We start from the raw sequence: 21,955 nt of genomic DNA on the forward strand, positions 1-21,955 counted from the left end.
TATTTTAATTATTATATCTACTACACATTTTTGTATGGTACTTTTATTATGTTAAATTTATATTCTGTACTTTGGGCTGCAGCCCGTATTAAAATAAAATAAAATAAATAATAATTTTAATGGAAAATAAGCAACAATACCAAATAAACCAGACATTTTTAGAAAAAAATTAATTTTATATACTTTGAACGTACATAGTCACTATAAAAAGTTTATAAAAAGTTTTTACTAAAAAAAAATATATCTGCATTTAACAAAAACAAAGATAAGTTATCAAACAAAATCTTCTAGCTCTGGCTAACGAAAAAACTTCGTTTGCCTAATAAAACAATGTAACTTGGAGTAACTTTGGCCCACCAAATGACACAGGGGCAAAGTTACCCCGACCTTGAAAACGTGTTCTAACAATTGAAAAATTGGCTTTTTTTAAAAATTTTTGATAGATACTTTATTTGTACCATAGACACATTAATAAATTTATAATCTATAAATTTATATGTCTATGATTAGTACTATATATGTCATAATTTTCTGGCAATTTCAATGATTTTTTTTTTTTGTAATTTTTTTTAACAGTATAAAATTGTTTAGAAATACAACTTTGAGGGGCCGCAGCCCCCAGCCTCCCCCTGGAGCCACCCATGTATTATACATGTCATACTTGCAAGAAAATCAGAAGTGATGCATTGTTATCTTCTTCTGACAGAATTGAAGCAGCCATTAGATTATAAACGTTATAAAAATGAATAAATAAAGTGTTAAGCCTATTTCCAGTACTACAGAATACTACAATGTACATTGTCTATACATGGCTAACAACTAGAGGTATAAAATATTTAATGGTAAATTTTCAAACCATAGGCCACCAGGTTACAGAGATTTATTGTGTTTTGCTGGGCCAATCACAGATTGATTGTATTGATGTAATTTCTAAAATAAGAAGACAGGGCAGAGTTCGAATATTAGATCATTTAAAAAGTAAAGCATTTCTTTATTTATAAAATTTAAAACTTCTATTATTGACTAAATATCATAAATAATTATAAAATATAGCAGTAATTGTTAAGTAATCTTTTAAATTGAATATACATAATGAATTCAAAAAATCACCTTGGAAAATATTATATAATAATAAAATATATCTTACTGCGAAACAATATATTACATTTTATTAGGATTATATTTATAAAGACAGTCTCTAATAATTTTTTTTTTTGATGGTCCTTTATACTTTTCCATGAACGTTGAAAGGTGATTCTCATTTTCAATACATTTTGATAAACTCTGGACACATGTATTTGGTAATTTCAAACCATAATAAATATAAACCTAAATCAATATGGTATAATATTTTATACATTCGGAATTATAATACAGTGAAACTTCCATTAGACAAAATATTTTTGAGAACCAAATTTATTCAATTCTATTTAACAAAATTCTCTATAATACAAATTTTTTTTATGCTTCATGAGACTTTGTAATATGAAAGTTTCATTGTATTTATTATAAAGATGCAAATCTTATACACCTTGTAAAATTATTTTTAATCTAAAATAATGTAAAAGAAATTTTTTAATAAGTTTAATTATTAGTCAATCTATAAAAGATTTGAGTCAATATTATAAAAGAAAAAAAAATGTATATACCTTCTGTGAATTAGTTATAAGCACAAAACTAGGCATAGACTTTGTATTTGGTTTTACTGTGTACATTCCACAACAAAAAGCAGAAACAGATTCTCCAAACTTAAATGTTGCGTGTTGACTTTTCTGATCCACAATAAGAGTATCTCCATTTAATGAACATGTTATTAAATAATCAGGGCCACCGTCTGCTATCGACAATTTACTAATGATAAACAATTCTTGATCAATGTTTTTACTCCTAAAAATTAAAATAAAATAATATACATTAAATATAAGCAGTGTTGGCTGTTGGGTAGTAATGTAATAATAGTTACTTGTTACTTTTTTGAGTAACATTAAGGAACATAACTTTGTTATTTATTTATTGAAATAACGCTATACTAACTACGTATAAATTTCTTATTTTAAATTTTGTCATTTAATTTTTACATAAATAAAAATGTTGAAAGTAATGTCATTGTAACTAGTTATTTTTGAGTTAAAAAAATTAAGTAACGCTATTACTTCATATTTTTGTAATGAAAAAGTAATCTAGTTACCTTTTAATTTTGTAACTAGTAACATAACTTACCCAACACTGAATATAAATCACAAATTATAACCATAATAAAATATTAACTATCAATAAAAAATTTTACCACAAAATTGTCTCTTTTTTCGCCAACATTACCAAACCATTCAAAGAAGCAATTCCATATAAATGATCATTTTTATTAAACAGTTCTTGATCACATTTTATATCTACTTTGAGATCTCCTACCATTACCGAGGATATTGAAGGATTAAGAAGTTCTATGGGCAATTCATTTTCATTTTCATATTCAATTGTTTTTTCACTGTAATAAAATAAATTATTAATAATACAAACATAAATTATTTAAATATACTTACATTAATTCTGGAAAAGCTATGGGACAATAAAAACGCATTGCAGTGACTCCAGGTTGAGAAACAAGTAAACATGGTCGATTTTTAACGTCCTTAATCAATATAATCGATCCAATTTGGTTAGCACATTCCCATTTATGTAATGGTACTAGTCGTCCAGCAGCCGCACTCTGACTCCAACGATAGGAACGTACCACTCTGTCAGTTAAACCAACAATTAGTTCTAACATTCCATCAGAATCTATATCACCTAGTAAAATCACCTACAATTATTATGATTTATAATACTGAATAGATTTTAATTTAGTGAATTTTCAATATTTACTTTAGTGTTTGCTGGGATTCGCTGATCGTGTACGGGTTCAAGTTTCATAACACATTCATCAGATGGATCCAATTTACTAAATTTTAAACATAAATAAATATGACACCAGCCATCACCAGATATAACGATTAAAGCGTTACTGCCACAGTTCATTAAGTCTCCAATAGCTATTGCAGTGATTATGCCTAATCCAGATATTTTCTGGATCAGCCGATGACCTTTAAAGATGAACAAATCACCTTCCACACTACCAATAACAAGTTCTATTTCATTGTCATTGTCCACATCGCCTAATGCAATGGCACTATTGAATACATTTCCAGGCAATTCAAAATCAAAAAAGTCAACAAAAGTTGCAATATTCATTTCATTGTCATCCATTATACAGAATCTAAAAATAAAACACATGTTATTTCCATAATAAAAGTTTAATGTAAATTATCCATTAATCATATAAAAAAATGAAGTGATGGGGTAATATAACATTATAAATATTATATTAGTACCTAGTTTTCAATTTGCAAGTATGTAATTATAATAGAATTATTTAATTAATTAATTTAATTTAATAAATGTAATTCATTGTATTTTATACTTTTTAGTATAAATGATTCAATGTTTAACAGAGTAAATTAATAATGTACATCAAAATATAAGTGGCAACTATGCAGTTTTTAAAACAAATGTTTAAATGAAGTAAAGAAATATTTAAAAAGCAAAATATTAATAATAATTTATACTTCACACACAAATAGGTATTTAAAAACAATATACACAGTCAATTATTATTTTATGTTTTAACTAGGTAACTATAATATTTTGTAAATTATTTTACTTTATGATTCCAACCAATCTGAAATAATGTGAAATAGAAATCCTTGATAGTACATTGTATGTTTTATCATTTGGTATTACATTTTTTTCAGTGTTCTGCGGTTACAGTTACAATAATTCATACAACAAAACGTATTAATAAATTAATTAAAAACACTGTCTACTCTATTCAAATTACAAATAACAAGTAAGTAATTTATTTGACTTGCTGAATTATGATTTTCATTTACGACAATGTTCTTACTTCTTATCAACGATACAACGGGGCTACACAACTTACTGCTACGTACTATTACTGCCACGACATTGTAGTATACAACTCTATTTTAATACAGTTGAACTTCAAACTAAGTGCTAACCAAGGTACATTCAAACTTTTTTAACTCAAAATCATCGATACCTCGAACTTTTTCCTGGTTCCTAGAAATTTCTTATAATTGTATTACCCTTGGGTAACTCGAATTTTTTGGCCGGTCCTTTCAACTCCGAGTTAACCAAGTCCGGGGCTGTATTACTATTACGCATTTACGCCTTAATTTATTGTTTATACCAAACAACTAAATCCAGTCAATTCTTAATAGGTTTATAGTCTATTAATCATAGACTTGGTGATAGACAAAGACAAGTTTCTATAAGTCTATGCTATTAATATTATATGATTTATGTCTATTATCATGATGGTTAGTTTAGGTTGGGTTAGATAATATCTAATATCTAATATCATATTATGATACATATAATAGGCAGTTTACCAATTGCGCATTTGCGCTTAAAATTACCTTTTCATATACCTAATACCAATTGTGCTCAAAACATTTTACAATACCTAAGGAAAACTTATAAGTTAGTTATAATTAGGTATATAATAAATGATAAAATTAATACACTAACTGATTTTTTTTCGAGTATATACGTAATACATTATACAATATAAATAAATAATTTTTTTCTTCACATTTAACAAGTTACTTTTTGACTGTCAATTATTTAAAATTAAATTTATACCAGTTAAATTATAATTCACATTTAAACTTTTTTACAATAATAATAACACACTGATTTTAAAAATGCTTAATTCATAAAATTCCCGGTATACCGTTGTAAAATATATTATAACCAGTCACTTCAACCAGTAATCAATTTAACAATAAATAAGTTTTTAATTTACAAGCATTTTAGTGTGTAGATTGTAATTATGTTGATGTTAATGGAATAAGATCGGACAACAATATTTTACTACCTGAAGGAGGCAAATTTGAATACAAGCAAATACTTAGTTTTAGGCGCAATATTGGTCCGTTTCCGATACATGCGTATTCGATAATGACATATTGCAGTGCAGTGGCGCCAAAATATATATTTACCTATGACAATTGTCATAGGTGATTTTAGTAGGTAGGGGGTCACCTTTGTCATTCTATAGTTATTTTATGAATATTTGTTTAATAGACAACATAAAAAACTATAATTGGTGTATGGTAATGTAATTATAAGAAATAGGTGGGTGTCAAAATTGTATGTGCAGGTGTCTAATGTCATAGGTAAAATTTTGGACTTCGACGCCACTGTTGCAGTGTACCTAGTCAAATACGACTATACGAGAATATCTTAACAGAACGAAATATCGATTATGCCACGGGGCATATAGGTACAGGCACCTTAGTCCATAAGCAATTTTAAAATTGAAACAAAATGTACAAAAATCATCACACTATTCCAAAATACTATCAAACTATCAACTATAGCAAATATAGACGTCTTACGCACATAGTTTTTTCCTTATTTGGACGAACTTCATAACTGACTAGTGACTGATCACTGATCAACGTAGAGGTTGAGCTTAATATATGATAGCTGGAGACTAATTTTTGAGATTTACGATGGAAATCAAACATTTTTTTTTCTATAAGAGACTATATATCATTGATTAGGTACATCTTACTGATTATAATTTATAATAATAGTTTTAATATGAAATAATTAGTAAAAATTTGTAATATTTTATGTATAAATGGTTGAAACTGCTGGTTACTCGCGGGCAGAGGATATATTGTCTTGAATAATTATAATTTTTAAAAAAATATGAGAGTTGAATTGTAGTTTTTGAGTACCTATATCAAAAACTACTTGACGGATTTTGTGTGAACAATTCAAATTGTTCAAAGGGATATCAGGAAAGTTTAGACTTTTAGAGAGCAGTTTGAACCGCTCGTTCAATTTATACCAAGTACTATATGTCTATATGACTATTAATTATTATTATATAAATATATAATATGATATACATTCAATCCACCACGGGTGAAATTGAAATATGTAAGACCCAAAGGCCAAAATAATATGAAAACAAACTTACGCGTAAACATCGACTTTTCCGGTGAAACCTAGCTGTGCCAATATCTAGAGTACGTGACGCCGCCGAAGAAATAGCTACCTCATCCGTCTTCATCTCGGTGACTCGATCCGAACTGAAACTTGAGGGCATCGAAATATTTTATGAAAATAACCTGAATGTAACGTAACGATATGTGCGAGTTTGAATTATAACTTACATCATAATATATACAGCTCAATGAACTGTCCGTCTATCGTTGGCAATCATCGTTAATTCATAATTAATATTGTCTCAGACGAGTGGCGATTACTGATTACCATAGATGATAATAAAATAAATCTATAGAACTTATATAATATACTCAGTAGGTATCTATCTATACGACATATTGATAAATCGTATGTTATTTTACAGAAAGTTCTATTTTTTTGGAAATTAAATTACATATTACAATACTTATTATAAGTTATATAGGTTCTAGCAAATACTATTGATCTATAGTATTTGGTACTATAGTCGACTACAGACTATACCGACTACCGAGATTTAAATACAAAAATGTGACATAGATAACATATTGATCTATTCTAAGATAGAAGTTTAACCTACCAATTATCAGTGGCGCAAATAGGTAGGGGGCTTAAGGGGTGATGGTTTAGCCCCCATAAATAAATATATTATACAATAATTTTAAAAAAAAATTGGGGCTTAAACCCCCTTCCTAATCATTTTTCCTATTTGCCCCACTGCCAATAATATCACTGTATAAAATATGAAATGTGAACATTAGAATTTGAAGAAAATCCCAAAAAACCATAAAAAAAAACTGTGCATTTGCGGTGTTCTCTTATTAAAGCCCAAATGTTAGCATTATTTAATTGAGCTTAAAATTATTTAAGTGGTATCTGCTATGTACCTACAAATCATATAAAATAACATTAATCATGAGTCATGACCTATGTTTTTTCTTATTGTATTAGGTAGGTTATAAGTGGCTATTGATTAATCATTGATTCCATGTTCTACTGACTACTAATATAATTATACTACTATAACAATTAACAGTAGTAGATATAGTTTTATAATTTAAGTTATTTTGCATAGTATCATAATTTCTGTACTCCTACAACAATAAATTACAATAAATATTTATTTTAGATCTGCTGTGTCAAATGATTAGAAGGAACAAACTTACAAAAATTGAGTTTGAATTACTAAACTATTTAGTAATACTATATAGTAAGTTTAGCTTAAATTATACTTTATTTTACTAGAAATTCTAGTCATTTTTATAAATAAATAAAGCTTTAATATCTATATTATATATCAATTGGAATATTTAACTATTCTTTTATAATTGGATTTAATAGCAGTCCCTGGGGAATATTCAAGCTTCTCCCCTCCAAAATTGTTTTTATAATGCTCAAAAAAATAAATTTTATTAAAATAATTTACAATTTACTATTCTTTAAAGTGATGTTTTCCAAATGTGTCAAATAATAAAGAAATATATTTTTGAAAAACATCAACAATGTTCCCTATAATTCACTACAGAATTTCCAAAGTCTGCCATACAGTATACACAACATCCAATATGATGTCCACGGTATAAAATTAACGTATTTTTGTCATTATCAAAACTATTTTATACATTGTAACTATTCATGGCCGCATGACAATTTGTTTATTATGTTTGCTTACATTTTATGCTAAAAGTAAAAGAATAAACATTATTTAGAAATATTAAGTAAAATATTTATTTTTACATTAAAAAATATAACAGTATGTTAAAAAAAAATTTAACATATCAATTGACATCATTTAAAATTAAATAAAACAGATGGTATAAATAATAAAAAACATTAAAATGGTTATAAAAATATCCTCTTCTTATTAAATGAATATCAATACATTAAAAACAAAATAAAATAAATAAACCCTTAATTTTCAAATTATACACAAAATTAACACAACAAAAATTAATCAGATTTAATAAAACTGCTGGTATAAATAAAAAAAAATATCAAAATAGTCTTTTCTGAAGTCTGATAAAATTATACCTAAAAAAATAAACAATAGAGAGTTCATACGTTAAAGAATTTTATCGTGAATTAATAAGTAGTTGAAGAAATTATAGTTCATAGAAAACAAATACAAATGTGATTTGTTGCATCTCACACATACATTAAAATACATAACTAAAGTGACTATTTAAAATAGCACAAGCAATGAAAAAAACCCGTGTATTTTGAATGTTTTCGCCCCCATGTTGAAATGTTATTAATGTTATTATTACTAGAATCCTTTTTTAAGAACCACTCATCTTGAACTATACATTTTCCCATGATCGGGTAAAAATTATTTATAATATTATTAATGAATTAGTAAGTGTAATATTAAATGATTGAAAGTGTACATAAAAATACAAAGTATAAAATTGGTAACAAATTTGTTTATCTCATTAAGAAATACAAAACATTAAATATTTCATTGTATCCTTCAGTATTTTTTGATGGAGCAAAATTAGTAATAATATTAAGAACTTTTTGTATCAAGATATTTAAAAAAGAATCATTAAAATTAGTATTATCTTCGAGCAAAGTCTGTACTATATTTCTTGGGATAGAATTATTATAATACCGTTTACTAATTAATTTTAAAGCACTTGTTGTAATTTTTCTTATAAGTAATCTAAAAACTAGTTAATTAGACAATATTTTCAGAAAAAAAGAATTTTTTCTGTGTTTATAATAGGAAAAATGTATCAAATTAGATAATTCTTGTTGATGTATTTCTAGGTTACTGTTATTTGAAATTAGATTTTGATGATGGCCATTTTAATTTATGACTATAATATTTTAAATGTTTTTTATATGAATGAAAATTCTCAAAAATTCTAAAATAGTTTAGAAACAAACTATTTTTTTTTTTTATTTAGAAGAAAAGAGCCCTCGGCAACATTGGCCATTGGGCTTCGGTACATAATATGTTTAAATTACATGTTTAATGTTAAATATGAATATACTATAAGAGAACTTAATTTTAAATTTTTGATTGAAGGTTTGCTGCTGTGATGAATTGCATGATGTCGGCTATGGCTTTGGGATGATTGTAGAGTATTTTGGCGAGTGATTCGGGCAGGTTGAGGCTTGATCGGAGGTTGTGGTATGTACGGCATTCGGTGAGTATATGTTTAATGGTGATTTGGACACCGCATGTTGCGCATATTGGAGGTTCTTCCTTGGCCATTAAAAAACTGTGTGAGATTTGAGAGTGGCCAATTCTTAGTATCGTTATGATGACTTCAAATTTTCTAGAAACAAACTTTGTTATTTCATTAATGCTATGAAAAATATGAATATGTATAATTAACAAAAGATTTATGGACTAAAATGAGTCACACAAAAAACAGGAAGGCATATTACTATATTAGTAAAATTAGTAGCTATGTATAAAATTGTATGTAAAAATAAAACAATTATAAAAATAATACCATTGGATCATGCAGATTCAGCCAAGATACAGGTTGTATCTTATATTGGTTGTAAATCTTTAACAAATCTTTGAATGAACAAAAACTGTTTACCTTTTATAATATGATTCATAATACTAAAAAATAATTGCTCAATGAAGCATAGTACTTGATTTTATTGTACTGGATATGAGAAGTTGTTAGTATACCTTTCAAAAAATTTAAATTACGCCCCTGCTCTGAACCGGCACATTTATTGTCATTTCCGAACTAGATTGCTCATATTCAACTGCTAAAATAAAACAATTTTATACTATTTGGTTGTTAAAGAAATTTGAATTATTCTTACTCTGATCAGACATATTAATTTTTGTCTCCAATCTAGACAGTTCACATTCAACTGCTAACATTAAATAATGTAATCTAGTATTAACAAAATTTGAATTATTCTTTCTCTGAACAGACACGTTCATTGTCATCTCTGAACTAGACTGTTCACATTCAACTGCTAAAATAAAATAATTTTATATAAATCTATATTATTAAAGAAATTTTAACTATTCTTACTCTGTTCAGACACGTTCATTGTCATCTCTGAAATAGACTGCTGACATTCAACTGCTAAAATAAAATAATTTTATATTATTCGGTTATTAATGAAATTTGAATTACTCTTACTCTGGTCAGACACTTTCATTGTCATCTCCAAACTTGACTGTTCATATTCAACTGTTAAATTAAATAATTTTTTATTAGTTTATTTTTAATAAAATTTTTATTATTTTTAACTCTTCTTACCAAAATTGAATTTAGAAATTTTTTTAAATTTTGTTGGAATGGCATTGTTTTTTAATAACTTTCTCAATTTAGTGTTTTTATAAGAATTTCCATCGAAATGTAGTGAACATAGTTTGTTATACGGAAAAAATTCTTCTTCGGTATATCCACAACGTTTTAGCCAAATATTTCGTAGTGATAAGTCTTTTGGGAAACTAAAAAAATTAAATTAAATTTTTAGTAATAAACATAATTTATTATTATAATATGTTGTTAGGTATTGATTTTATGCTTAGATGCAATGCCGTCGCAAGCTATTGCAAGGCCCAAGGCAAAAGCAATATTATATTGTGTATGATCCATACAATCTAATATAATATTATGTTTTAGTTATTATTTACGTTTCTATAACTAACTTGTGTAATATTAGGCCTGGCACTTTGAATGCTGAAGTCTGGCAAAAAAAACAACATCGCCGATGCATGTTTAATTGATGTGCGTCACTCAAACCACAGAATATATGAAATTTATTTCAGATTTGACTATTTGAGTGTTCAAGACTTGGATCAGTTGGATCATATACAATGGATGGAGCTTCTTTAGACTTTAATCATTTGCTGTGTCCAACATAACGCCCCGCTTATTAGTTATTTTATAGTGATTGTTGGCGAAACGCATGCGTAATAACTCGTTGTACCTTGAAATCAAATGGATGGTGGGGATGGAATGTAAAGCGGCATAGGCGCAACGCATGCGCAATAATTCGTTGTACCTTGAAATAGGTAGTGGGGGGGTTATGTTGGACACAGGCGACACAGCTCGGTATACAAAAAATACACACATGGCTCCATCCATTGTATATGATCTAGGGTATAACAAATACTGCAGTAACTACAAGTACATTGTTTTATGGTATACAACTGATTTACATATTATTTACAGTATATTTTAATCTTGGTCCGTGGTTTCGTTTTTCTAATGTTTCGATACACTCCGATTTCTTCCTTGAAAATTTTGATTACTATAAGTATATTGTTATAGTATATTAGTATTTAATATTTATGTTTAACTCAGTTGATGATAAATTATGACAACATAATTACATAAAATTTAATTTTATATTCCAAAGCAGAATATTTTTTTAAGTATTTCGATAGGTACATAAAAATTGAATTTAGGGCGGATAGTTTATGACTTATGAGTCATAAGTAGGTAGGTATTTGAAGTTTTAAATTTTTGATGAGTGGAGCAGTGTCGTAGACATGAATTTTGAAAGGGGGGGGATCAAAAAAAGAAAACGACATAGCTAAATGCCTAAATGGGAGGGGAAAATTGGAAAATCCCCCACCCTCTCAAAACTTTTTAACAAGGTAATAAAAAGCCAATGACCCCCACGTCCTTCCTACGCCACTGAAGTGGATTGGAGTGAACGGGATTACCCCACGAAATGTTTGTCCACTAATCTGCTCATCTGCTCATCAAAACTTTAAATACTTTAACTCATAATCTACTCGCTCTAAATTCAATTTTTATGTTTCGAAATACTTAGACAAATATTCTGCTTTGGAATATGAAATTAAAACTCTGTTATCATTCAAAAAAGTAAAAACTTAAAAAATTATAAGGATAAAAAATATTTAAAAATATAATTTTTTAATAAAAACATTGTTTTGTAAATTACTTGAAACTATGTTAAGTAATATTTTCAAAAACATTTACACTTTTTGAAATAATGAGTTTTCAATGCTAAAAGAATCACCCTGTATATTATAATTATTATAATATAGTTCAATGGTTGGGTCACAAAATTCTGTGGTGGAGTCAAATGCTTATCAGTTATCAGTTATCACTCAATCGTGTTCGTGAATCGTGAGCACGTGTGTAGTTAACACTTAAAATTGCCACTTGCCGCACTTACCAGTTGCCACTGTGGCACCCGAGCACCGTATCACAGGTAACGTATTTTAAAAGCATCGTATTAACGCAAAGATAAATCACGTAAAGGTACATTTTGCGGAATCAGGAACATGACGAGGTTTGCCAGAGCTCGAGGCTCTAAATCATCTAATCAAAAAATACCGGAGGAAGCAACACCATGGTTGGAAATGAAAGAAAAGCCACAGCAAACCGGAGACGACGAGTCCACGACAAACGCTGTGGAAGTGTCGGAAGAGAATCGCAGTAGCAAGCACGACTCGTATTCGAACGTGGATAAATTTGACGGGTTCAGCGTGTTGAAAGAGGATGCGGTGAAACTGCGAGTGGAAAAATTCAAGTTAATTAAACAGGGTGTGCCTAGACATCAGCTGAAGGCACAGTTGATGCCAATGCGTCGACGCGCTGAGAAGAAACTCTCCAGGCTCAGACAAAAAGCATGTTTTCATTGCCGACAGCCTGGTCATATGCTAAACCAATGCCCGGAGTTGGGTACCAACACAGCATTGGGAGTGTGCTTCAAGTAAGTTTTTTGTGTGGGATACATGTAACAAATATGGTAGAAAACCAAATAGTGTTAACTGTGTCTCACAGTTCCGACTACAGCTTTTTTAGAACCATCTTTTGCATTACTATATGTAAGTATAATGTTTCAGGTGTGGATCGACAGAACACAAATTACATGAATGTCGTAATGCAGGAAACAGTAATCAACTTGATTTTGCCAAATGTTTTATATGCAAAGAAGAAGGACATCTTTCACGCCAATGTCCAGATAACCCTATGGGATTATATCCAAATGGAGGAGCTTGCCGGTAATTTATTTGAATAGAAATAGAACGATAAACAGACATTTTTTTTATAAATTATAATGCTATTCAAAACAGATTTGGCTAATAGACACTAGGGTATTACAATCGTTAGACTAAGGTTAAACCACCCAATTCGGCCGATAAAACCAGTGGGTTAGGCATAACCGAGGTTTAAACTATGATTGTAAAACAGGCCCTTAACCTCGCTTATACAGATTGCCAACTTAAAATTTAACCAGATTTCAGCTACACAAAATAATCAATTTTGTTACATTGATGTTCAGTGTATAATTTGGTTAACTGTTTAACAAAAAACTTTTTATTTAAATAAAGTATAAACAGCAAATAAAATGTTGTCTAGTCTACTTTTATCATGTTACTGGTTACATTTTTCCATAAATAAGAATCATATAATTTATTATCACATCTTATTATATTTTTAAAAACCATATGTTCATAATTAACTGAATACCTATCTCATGTTGTAACAGTTATGTTATTAAATTATTGTTATCAATAACAGAAAATAATGTAATTATTATATTATGTAATCCTATTTTATAAATGTTTTAAAATTATTAGATCTTGTGGAGATGTTACCCATTTTGCCAAAGATTGTCCAGAAAAACAAAAGAGAAAAAGAGAAGAAGATGATCTACCTACAGTTGGAATAATGGACAATCGAGCAATTGAAGAGTTAGATGATGAAAGAAGCCACAAAAAACACAAACAATATAATTTAAAAACATTTAACAAAAAAAAAAAAGTCATAATGATGAAGTAAACATATCTTAACTATTATTTTATTAATAAACATTTAAAAACTATATTTTGTATTTATAATTTTTATAGAATATAATGTAATTATATTCTAATATGGGCCCGATGCCAGTCTTTCAAATTTTCTGCAATTCTATAAAATTTGAAAATTCAATTTTATATTTTAGTTGCCACCTTCATTATAATACTTTTCCACTAATCTATTACCTGACACCTATTTAGGGGAGATTTATAGGGTGTATTTTATCGAAAAAAATGAATTCACGAGAATAATTCTCAGGCCTTGTAGAACTGTCAGATTTTGATAACTATTTTTTATCTGAAAGAAGAAGACTTCCTACTGGCCGCATCAAACTCCGATTTTTTATTTTATTTCAAATAATGGTATAATATAGTTTATAAAAAACGTAAGACATATTATACAGTTTGAGATTAAAAAATTAAAAAAACAAAGTTTGGTGCGGCTTATAAAATATAACTCTTTATTAGTTTAAAAAAAAAATAATGAAATTTGGTTGATTCTACAGAACAGGATCATTATTCCAATAGAGCGTATTTTTGTGTACAAAATTATATTAGCACCAGACGCCTTAAGATAATAATATATATATTATATTATATCATTGCAGTGTTCAAGATCATAAACAAAAAATAAATCAAAGAAAAAATAAACCGTAATAAATTTCTTGAGCAATACTGACTGAGCATAAAATATCGGATTATAAACAAGTTCTATATAACAGTACCTAGTACTATGAAATAATTTTTTACGTGAAAACTTTTATTGTAAATTATAGGTAAATAAATAATAATACAACACTTTCAATAAATTTAATAAATAGTTTAATTATTATTTTACAGTGATGTTTTACTTTTCGAATATTTGTTATTCAGATGCATAGTGGCATAGTGCTTTTAAATAATATACATTATATGATTTTGGATTGCATGACAAATTTTTTTTGCCCAATATTGTTCCATTAAATTGATATAAAAATAATTGCAAATAGATCATAAAAGTAAGATTTTCTGACAGTAAAATTTTTGTAATACCTACCAAAAATATTGTGTTTGATGAAAAAAAGTATTATTTTTATCGAGTTGTAATTAGAAGAAAACATTGTTATTTACTTTTTTATAATAAAGACTAATGTATATAACAATATTACTGACTGTAGTACTTTGGTTCTTAAAACGACATTACACGGACATTTGTTGTCTCCATCTTACAAGTACCATACCAAATTTTTTGTTCAGCAGATCACGTTTAGCTTTGTTAGTTTAAAAATTAGTGTAAATTGACCTCTTATAAAATTTAAAGGTAAGATTATTATCTAGTGAACCTCAGGTTTTTTTTAGATCTTAATTTTGAAGCAAGTTATGAGTATTTTAAAATGCACAAACATTTTACAATTTTATAATAATACTCATAACTTGCTTTAAAATTAAAATATAAAAAAAACCTATGAGGTTCACTATATAATATTCTTATTTCTAAATTTTATAACAGGTCAATTCACTTAATTTTTAACAAACAGAGCTAAATATGATCTGCCGAGTGTAAAATGTGTTAAGTTATGCGTTTGTAGGACAGTGAAAACGCATGTGAATGTAGTGCACTCTTAAACAAAGATTTTATATAATTTTATTTTATTGTTGATCACTATTTGGTTGCCTAATGTATTATTAAACTAATTGAGCTCAAGTGATATTTTCGAAAATAAAAAGTAACTTAATTGTTATGAATTTACTTTTTAACTCAAAAGTAATGTAACTAGACCAAATAAAAACAATTTAATTAAATTTTGAAAGTTAACAACTGCTGTCATAATTTATTAAAAAAACTATACGGAAATAAAGGGAAAAGCTCTTATTATAGTATTGGTGTTGGCTTTTAGTAAATGTATTTTTTGTCTCCATATAAAAATCAGAATCATGAACCTTGCATTTTACGGTAACTTCTGTGGCCTTGTAGTGGAAAAATTAGGCCCATGCCCACTTAAATATTTAATTTACAGTCATATTGGCTGTTTTAAAAATGAAAGGGGCCCCTGACATCTGCTATGCCATTATTATGTTGCTATATACTTGACCTTGAAACTTTACAGGGAGAGTCTGTTTTTATTTTAGGTACTCGAGTGTAGATTTCTAGTCTTGTCAATTTAAGAGTCTGTAAACTGTAAGTCTGTTAGCTGTAAACTGGCTACAAATTGTTTAGTGAATATAAAATGAACAAAAACGATTTTTAATTTTACCACCTATGAGATATTTTCTGTACAGTTTTGCCCTTTTAGTTTTTTGATAGTGTATAGCAGATAATGATACTAAGTAAAAATCATTTTTTTACTAGTAAAACTTTAATTAATTATACCTATAGAATTTCTATTTGCCTGCATTTAATGCTTTTAAAAATAATTTTAAATATTTTATTTCGATTGATTTGTAAATTAAAAAGTGTAATATGTTATGGTTTTTTTAAACCTTTTTCGGGCCCTCTCTTAAAATAAAACACTGTTTTATTATTTTTTTTAACTGCCTTTGGGGACGGCATGTTAGCAATTTAGCATTATTCGAATAATTATACGTAGGTACGTCTTGATATATTATAATGGAAATGTATTAAACGGTATAATAATTATTACTGACTCGCTCGACGTTTATGCATTTAGTATATTTATACATCAGATTTAATACCCCAGCTGCCGCTCGCCCCCTATACCCCCACCCCCACCATCACACCGGCCACCCACCACCCCCCGCATCAAACCGATCCACCCACGCAAAAACGCGTACTTACGCCACGGCAAATCCCCCCCTCGGGACGGGGAGACTTTATTGATTCATTCCGCGTTTCGTGCGCAGCCCTCTCATTGCCAGGCAACCACCACCTGTAACGTGTCACCGCCACAGCCGTCGTTGTCGTCGTCGCGCCGCCATCGTCTTCGTCGTCGTCGTCCACTTCGGCCCTTTCGTTTTCTGACCACACGCAATCTTCCGCTCGACCGCGCACGCACTCGTCCGCCTTACAAACGCTACACCCGGTGGTGGTGCAGGTGGCGATCCGCGGCTGACCGAAACCGTCCGTCGTCGTATCCTGCCCCAAGTCCGCGCCGGCACCCGAAAGATGAGAGGGCGCGTCCCGGCCACGTTCGCCGTGCGCGCTTTTTACGTGATGGCGTGCACCGCGGCGGCCGTGCTGGGCGTCCGGGGCACCGACGACAGCCTGCGGTCCGCGCTGGAAGCCATTTCGGACAAATTGGGATCGACGCCCCCACGGGTGGCGGCCGCGGTCTACTTGAACACAGGTTGGTACCCTGCACGCCGCGGCGGCGATCAATGTGCACGTACGGCGAATAACCTCCTTTAATCGATGGAATCGCCAGGAAACGAATGCGATTTTCCCGTTGCATGATACAGGGAGACGACCGAAATAAACGGGACATGTGCGCGTGTGAGTTGTAAAGAGATTTCCGTTTTGTAGAGGGTAGGGGTCCGTTATACGGAGGTTTTGCTATGTAATGTGTATGGAATATATGAGCGGGCTACACGGAGACCTGCAGGGCGGCCGCGGGATTGACGCAATGTACAATAGGTATATTATACAGTGATAAGTGTTACAAAAGTGGTGGGGATTATTTTGGTTCTTATACGCGATCCCCAAGCCATATTTGTCACACAACGAAGACTTAGTATATTAGGTAGATGATTAACAGTCATATCTGGGGCGCCAAAATTGTATTTAACTCGGGGAGGGGCTGCGAGAAATCTGTATAATACAATATTATATAAGTACGCGCTGCGTATCGACGTGTTAAGATAATACATTAATACCTATGTATTTTGTGGTTTTGATGAAGCAGTGATGGGAGGCGATCGTCCCCCCCCCCACACTCGGGACTTCATCAATTCCTTTTAATTGAAAATAAATTGGCAATATACAATTATAGTAATTACCCATATCATTGCGGGGTGCACGCATTTTTTTTTTAAGTTTAGGTCCGTTAGTGTTAGGTAGGTATGTGATTGACACTCATAAACGACTCCCCCACTGCAATTTCGGTCTTAATCTGCAGATAGCCGACGCCCAACAACGATTCCTTATACATATTTATATGTATACTTATAAATTATAATACACACGTAAATCTATAAATTACTTTTTCCTATATACATCTTCAAATTTATTGCAGTGATGACTTATTACAACCGACGTATATTATATCAATTTATATATTCGGTGGTTGTATAGACATGCGGTCGATAATGTTTCACTATACCTTCTATACAGACCCGATTATGGATTCCTCCTACATACCCGACAAAGAATAGACTAATTTGAAGCAGGCTCAAAGGTTAAATCTGACGTAGAATATATTGCAAATCAAAAATTCCCAGCGATTCGATTAACGTTTAACCATTGTAGGTATATTGTAGGTATACTTACATGCGACTGTGAGGCCACTTCAAAAATCATATTATCCCGTGCTTTTGCCCCTCCCCTTCTTCCGGCATTGTGTAATATAACTAATAATACACGTATTTGTATTTAGTGCGATTATGGTAATATTATAATTTATAATATATAATTTTCCACCCGGGTAACAAAATGTCCAGTTCCGCCTGCAAATCTTGATCCTCCCCTGCCCGCGCGTATGTAAATATAAGAGAATTCTTGATAAAGCGATCAGTTTACAAGACAGTAAGACACGACTACCTACTCTATCAAATATAAGCACTAAATGTAACTTAATATGATGCATATACAAACAATGCGAGTTTGGAGTTACATAACAACCTATTACTAAACCTACTCGCTATACACGTTTATTGAACATTATATATATATAAGTATAATATAATATTATGTGTGTGTGAATGTATTTCACGATTAAACGAATATTCATTTAATTCAAGGTTTGCACTTTGATGAGTATATAGTATTAAAATAATTAAAATAAAAATGCATTTAATTTTTTTTATTAAAATAAATCTTATAATATATGTCTAGATATATAGATACGTATTTATAATTCTAGTTCTCCGCGCATATATTCCAACATAATATACGCAAATAAGATTGCTGAAACGTGTAAATTTTTTATTTATACCTATATTATACGATAGAAATACCTATTCAACGTACATATTATAAATAAAAATTCCGATCGTTACCAATTTCACATTTATGACCTCTTACCCACGAAATAGAGATAATGTACCTACAAATTAAAATCATACCAAATTGAAAAATAGAGAGAGGTAAATAATTATAATACAACCATTTGAAAAAAAAATGATATGATATTAATATATAAATGTAGGTACTTTGCTGGCATATACTGCAGGGCAGACGCAAGTGCACCATCACATCTAATAAATACGCCTTAGAATTCCACCTATATAATATATACGTTTAATAGTTATAAGTGAACGCGGTCCGTGTCGGCGGGTTATTGGGCGTGAACACACCCCGGGGGTGGTCGAGCCCTACAGGCACCAGCTTTTGAGCTATATAGTAATATAATAACTATACACATTTCTAATTTCTATAAAAGCTCATATAGATCCACGTAAAATAATGACGCACCCCCTGCAACTTGCGAGTGGATATAATTTGTTCGGCCCAGCACGCTACCGCAAAGATTACAAATTGTATATGCACGTTACACGATACAAATACATATTAATAATAATATATAACAATTAATATTATACTATACTAAGTATAATAGCTAGGTACCTATATAACGATTAATGCATTATTATTTTATTGTTAATGATTGCAGTTATTATTCTAAACTATGAAAAAAAAACGTATATTATGTTCTAATATAATATAGATAGGTATCTCGTTTTACGATTTTAATATAAGATTATTGGAACGTAATACGCCTAACAATTTTTTTTTAATTTCAATTTTAGATGACGGTCAACCGGAAGACATTGGTTATGGTTATCAAAAAAATTTGAGAAATTTAGAAAATATATTTGAACAAGGAGTTCGAGTACCAAACAATAAGATTTACAAAGATGAAGTGGCTGAAAAGTTTCTCAACTATTTGGCTAATGAAAGTCCTCAGTACAATCAAAAACCGTGGAGTAAAAAGTCGATATTCCGCGAGAGGGAAGGATCAGACATGCCGGACAATTTACAACAACTGAAATATGATAGATACGCGACGCCTTCTGCTTTTCGCGAACGATACAAAACTAATCCCAACATAGAACAAGATTACAAAAACAATATGGAAGATCAAGGCGATTATTTGTACGCGTTGAATACGCTTATAGACAAATACATCGAAGAAAATGTACAAGGCATGTCAGACGAAGAACTAGAGAGTTTTCTGAGGTCTCAGGAAGAAAAACGTAACATACCGGATGAATATCAAAATGTTTACGATCCTTATTATAAAAGGGGGAACCCGATGAAAAGGCAGTATTTGTTCATCCCCGGGTATCATACGAGACGAAACAACAAGTATCGAAGTAAATGGGTAAAGCCGAGATTAATGAAGAGGTCGAAGAAAAATGTCGCGTTAAATGAATCGCACACAGACCCAAAAGTGGCCGCCGAGCTTAATAATATTTTTCTTGGATCGGAATCAAATACAAACGTCAACACCACAACAATCATAAATAATAGTGTTAATCAAACAGCAAAACCAGAAGTGGATGGTAACAACCTCAAAATAGATTTGAAAAAAAAGTCCATCGATTGGAGTAATTATTTTGGATACGATCGAAAGTGTGTTGCTGACTTTGTTATAAATGTACTTATAATAACATGTACCTATTTTTTTTTTTTTTAATTTTCAGGAAAAAATCCATCGAGAACATACCATCCGACGATACCATTTTAAATCAATATATTCGTGCCTATGGGAAAGAAAATGACGAAAACGAAGAGATGAACACTATCAATCTAAAAGATGACAAATTAATGTGGATGGAAGATGCACTTATTAACGACGCACTGAAATATACGGGAGCTAATCAAGGTACCAACGATCCAGAAGAAATAAACAACGTCAAAAATCAAGTACTCGCAAATTTGAATCAAGCATACAACATTGAAAAACTTAGAAATGAAAATAACGAGATGCAAGGCGAGTAATACCAAATGGTTTGGTAAACATAAAATATCCAAATAATAAATCAATTGATTAAAACTGTACATGACAATATGAACTTAAGTTATACATATTATTTTTTTTGTTATAGAAAAACAATATGAAAAAGCAGATTTTGTTGTGCCTTCAGAAAATAACAGTCAACCCATGAATTCATTGGATATAGCAGAGTCAAATAAAGAAGGTAACATACTGTACAACTGAATTTAATGTAAATATGAAAAAATCGATATAACATATTCATATTTTTTGTTAGCCGATCATCACGAATGTACTCAACTTCTACAAATAACTCAGAACTGTCTAGAATTGGGGGGATCAGCTGGAGACTTGATGTTGCCCGTGTGCATGCTTTACCGCGTTTGCAGTACTTGTGTAAGTAAAATTCAACAGCTAAAAATTAACTTCTAGATTTATAATAATGATAACATTTTTACAAATGTTAGGAATCCGAACAATCAGAATGTGAAGCAAAATTCATACAAGGATCCCACGAACTGTGCAGCAAAGCTCCGTTGTGTAGATACTTTTCACGGCGTATACTACAACTTATGCAAGAACATCCATTACAAATACAATGCCATAAGTGCATGGTTAACTTTTTACAGAACGAAGATTAATAGATGAATCTTTAATAATATAATTTGATCATAACATTAAACTAAAAAAATGGGAAATTATGCCTATAACATAATATAATTATATATATATATATATATATGTATACATAAGCTTAAATTATATTCACTTAGATGGTGCTAATCTGTCTCAGAGTTACCAACTTTGTTTTGCTGATGTATGCAAGTTAAAATAATAAAGAAGTAGTTTATTCAATACATCAACGGTCTTTAATAAATATTACATAATAATCATATATACATAATACATATATATATATATATATATATTATATAAATTATAATAATAACATAAACTAGTTATTTGATGATTGTCATTGGTATTGTTATAATCCTAATAAACTTAAGATGGCTTAATCATATTTAAATGTTTTTTA

At 29.9% G+C, this 21,955-nt stretch overlaps 4 protein-coding genes and 1 long non-coding RNA gene across 13 annotated transcripts in view; 3 read left to right on the forward strand and 2 right to left on the reverse strand.

Moving 5' to 3' along the window:
* Positions 1-3,009, forward strand: part of LOC132951031 (uncharacterized) — a 4,750-nt gene extending 1,741 nt beyond the window's left edge. Inside the window, exon 3 of one of the 2 annotated variants that reach the window (XR_009665294.1) lies at positions 2,868-3,009. This is a non-coding gene — a long non-coding RNA (uncharacterized LOC132951031). The remainder of the gene's footprint in view (positions 1-2,867) is intronic. The other variant, XR_009665295.1, reaches the window with a different exon arrangement.
* On the reverse strand, positions 948-3,948 carry LOC132951027 (KICSTOR complex protein ITFG2-like). 2 transcript variants are annotated; one of them, XM_061022705.1, is made up of 6 exons: positions 3,369-3,634; positions 2,863-3,253; positions 2,541-2,800; positions 2,288-2,485; positions 1,650-1,887; positions 948-1,329 (listed from the first exon to the last, which is right to left on the reverse strand). In XM_061022705.1, the coding sequence occupies exons 2-6, from the start codon at positions 3,241-3,243 to the stop codon at positions 1,162-1,164; spliced, it is 1,245 nt and encodes a 414-aa protein (XP_060878688.1). In that variant the 5' UTR covers positions 3,244-3,253; positions 3,369-3,634; the 3' UTR covers positions 948-1,161. The 2 variants fall into 2 exon arrangements, with proteins under 2 accessions (XP_060878688.1, XP_060878687.1); XM_061022704.1 differs by lacking the exon at positions 3,369-3,634 and adding an exon at positions 3,698-3,948 and having other exon boundaries at positions 949-1,329.
* A 3,813-nt stretch (positions 3,949-7,761) lies between these two features.
* Positions 7,762-11,634, reverse strand: LOC132951029 (uncharacterized). 6 transcript variants are annotated; one of them, XM_061022712.1, is made up of 6 exons: positions 10,697-11,634; positions 10,302-10,495; positions 10,182-10,232; positions 10,071-10,121; positions 9,853-10,008; positions 7,762-9,795 (listed from the first exon to the last, which is right to left on the reverse strand). In XM_061022712.1, exons 1-6 carry the CDS (start codon positions 10,762-10,764, stop codon positions 9,725-9,727), a joined length of 591 nt encoding a protein of 196 aa, XP_060878695.1. In that variant the 5' UTR covers positions 10,765-11,634; the 3' UTR covers positions 7,762-9,724. The 6 variants fall into 6 exon arrangements, with proteins under 6 accessions (XP_060878695.1, XP_060878694.1, XP_060878693.1 ...); XM_061022711.1 differs by having other exon boundaries at positions 9,853-10,011; XM_061022710.1 differs by having other exon boundaries at positions 10,071-10,124.
* A 339-nt stretch (positions 11,635-11,973) lies between these two features.
* On the forward strand, positions 11,974-13,856 carry LOC132951028 (zinc finger CCHC domain-containing protein 9-like). 2 transcript variants are annotated; one of them, XM_061022708.1, is made up of 4 exons: positions 11,974-12,234; positions 12,304-12,738; positions 12,872-13,030; positions 13,610-13,856. In XM_061022708.1, exons 2-4 carry the CDS (start codon positions 12,308-12,310, stop codon positions 13,809-13,811), a joined length of 792 nt encoding a protein of 263 aa, XP_060878691.1. In that variant the 5' UTR covers positions 11,974-12,234; positions 12,304-12,307; the 3' UTR covers positions 13,812-13,856. The 2 variants fall into 2 exon arrangements, with proteins under 2 accessions (XP_060878691.1, XP_060878689.1); XM_061022706.1 differs by having other exon boundaries at positions 12,080-12,738.
* Positions 13,857-16,682: 2,826 nt separating this feature from the next.
* Positions 16,683-21,942, forward strand: LOC132950879 (uncharacterized). Its single transcript, XM_061022479.1, has 6 exons — positions 16,683-17,112; positions 19,730-20,555; positions 20,627-20,916; positions 21,032-21,124; positions 21,197-21,315; positions 21,387-21,942. Exons 1-6 carry the CDS (start codon positions 16,932-16,934, stop codon positions 21,558-21,560), a joined length of 1,683 nt encoding a protein of 560 aa, XP_060878462.1. The 5' UTR covers positions 16,683-16,931; the 3' UTR covers positions 21,561-21,942.
* Positions 21,943-21,955: the final 13 nt, after the last annotated feature.

Source organism: Metopolophium dirhodum, chromosome 8, assembly GCF_019925205.1.
Source record: "Metopolophium dirhodum isolate CAU chromosome 8, ASM1992520v1, whole genome shotgun sequence".
Classification (NCBI taxonomy): domain Eukaryota; kingdom Metazoa; phylum Arthropoda; class Insecta; order Hemiptera; family Aphididae; genus Metopolophium; species Metopolophium dirhodum.

What these genes read in the sequence shown, in the direction of transcription:
- LOC132951027 (XM_061022705.1), bottom strand. Translation starts at nt 3,243, where the DNA reads ATGGATGACAATGAAATGAATATTGCAACTTTTGTTGACTTTTTTGAT. An exon ending in GAATCCCAGCAAACACTAAA is followed by an intron (nt 2,801 to 2,862) that starts GTAAATATTGAA and finishes TAATAATTGTAG; the next exon opens with GTGATTTTACTAGGTGATAT. An exon ending in TTATAACTAATTCACAGAAG is followed by an intron (nt 1,330 to 1,649) that starts GTATATACATTT and finishes ATATTGATTTAG; the next exon opens with GTTTATATTTATTATGGTTT.
- LOC132951028 (XM_061022708.1), top strand. Translation starts at nt 12,308, where the DNA reads ATGACGAGGTTTGCCAGAGCTCGAGGCTCTAAATCATCTAATCAAAAA. An exon ending in GCATTGGGAGTGTGCTTCAA is followed by an intron (nt 12,739 to 12,871) that starts GTAAGTTTTTTG and finishes ATAATGTTTCAG; the next exon opens with GTGTGGATCGACAGAACACA. An exon ending in CCAAATGGAGGAGCTTGCCG is followed by an intron (nt 13,031 to 13,609) that starts GTAATTTATTTG and finishes TAAAATTATTAG; the next exon opens with ATCTTGTGGAGATGTTACCC.
- LOC132950879 (XM_061022479.1), top strand. Translation starts at nt 16,932, where the DNA reads ATGAGAGGGCGCGTCCCGGCCACGTTCGCCGTGCGCGCTTTTTACGTG. An exon ending in TGAAAATAACGAGATGCAAG is followed by an intron (nt 20,917 to 21,031) that starts GCGAGTAATACC and finishes TTTTTGTTATAG; the next exon opens with AAAAACAATATGAAAAAGCA. An exon ending in AGCAGAGTCAAATAAAGAAG is followed by an intron (nt 21,125 to 21,196) that starts GTAACATACTGT and finishes ATTTTTTGTTAG; the next exon opens with CCGATCATCACGAATGTACT.
- LOC132951029 (XM_061022709.1), bottom strand. Translation starts at nt 10,764, where the DNA reads ATGCATCGGCGATGTTGTTTTTTTTGCCAGACTTCAGCATTCAAAGTG. An exon ending in AATTTCTAAATTCAATTTTG is followed by an intron (nt 10,233 to 10,301) that starts GTAAGAAGAGTT and finishes TTAATTTAACAG; the next exon opens with TTGAATATGAACAGTCAAGT. An exon ending in AATTAATATGTCTGATCAGA is followed by an intron (nt 9,796 to 9,852) that starts GTAAGAATAATT and finishes GTTTTATTTTAG; the next exon opens with CAGTTGAATATGAGCAATCT.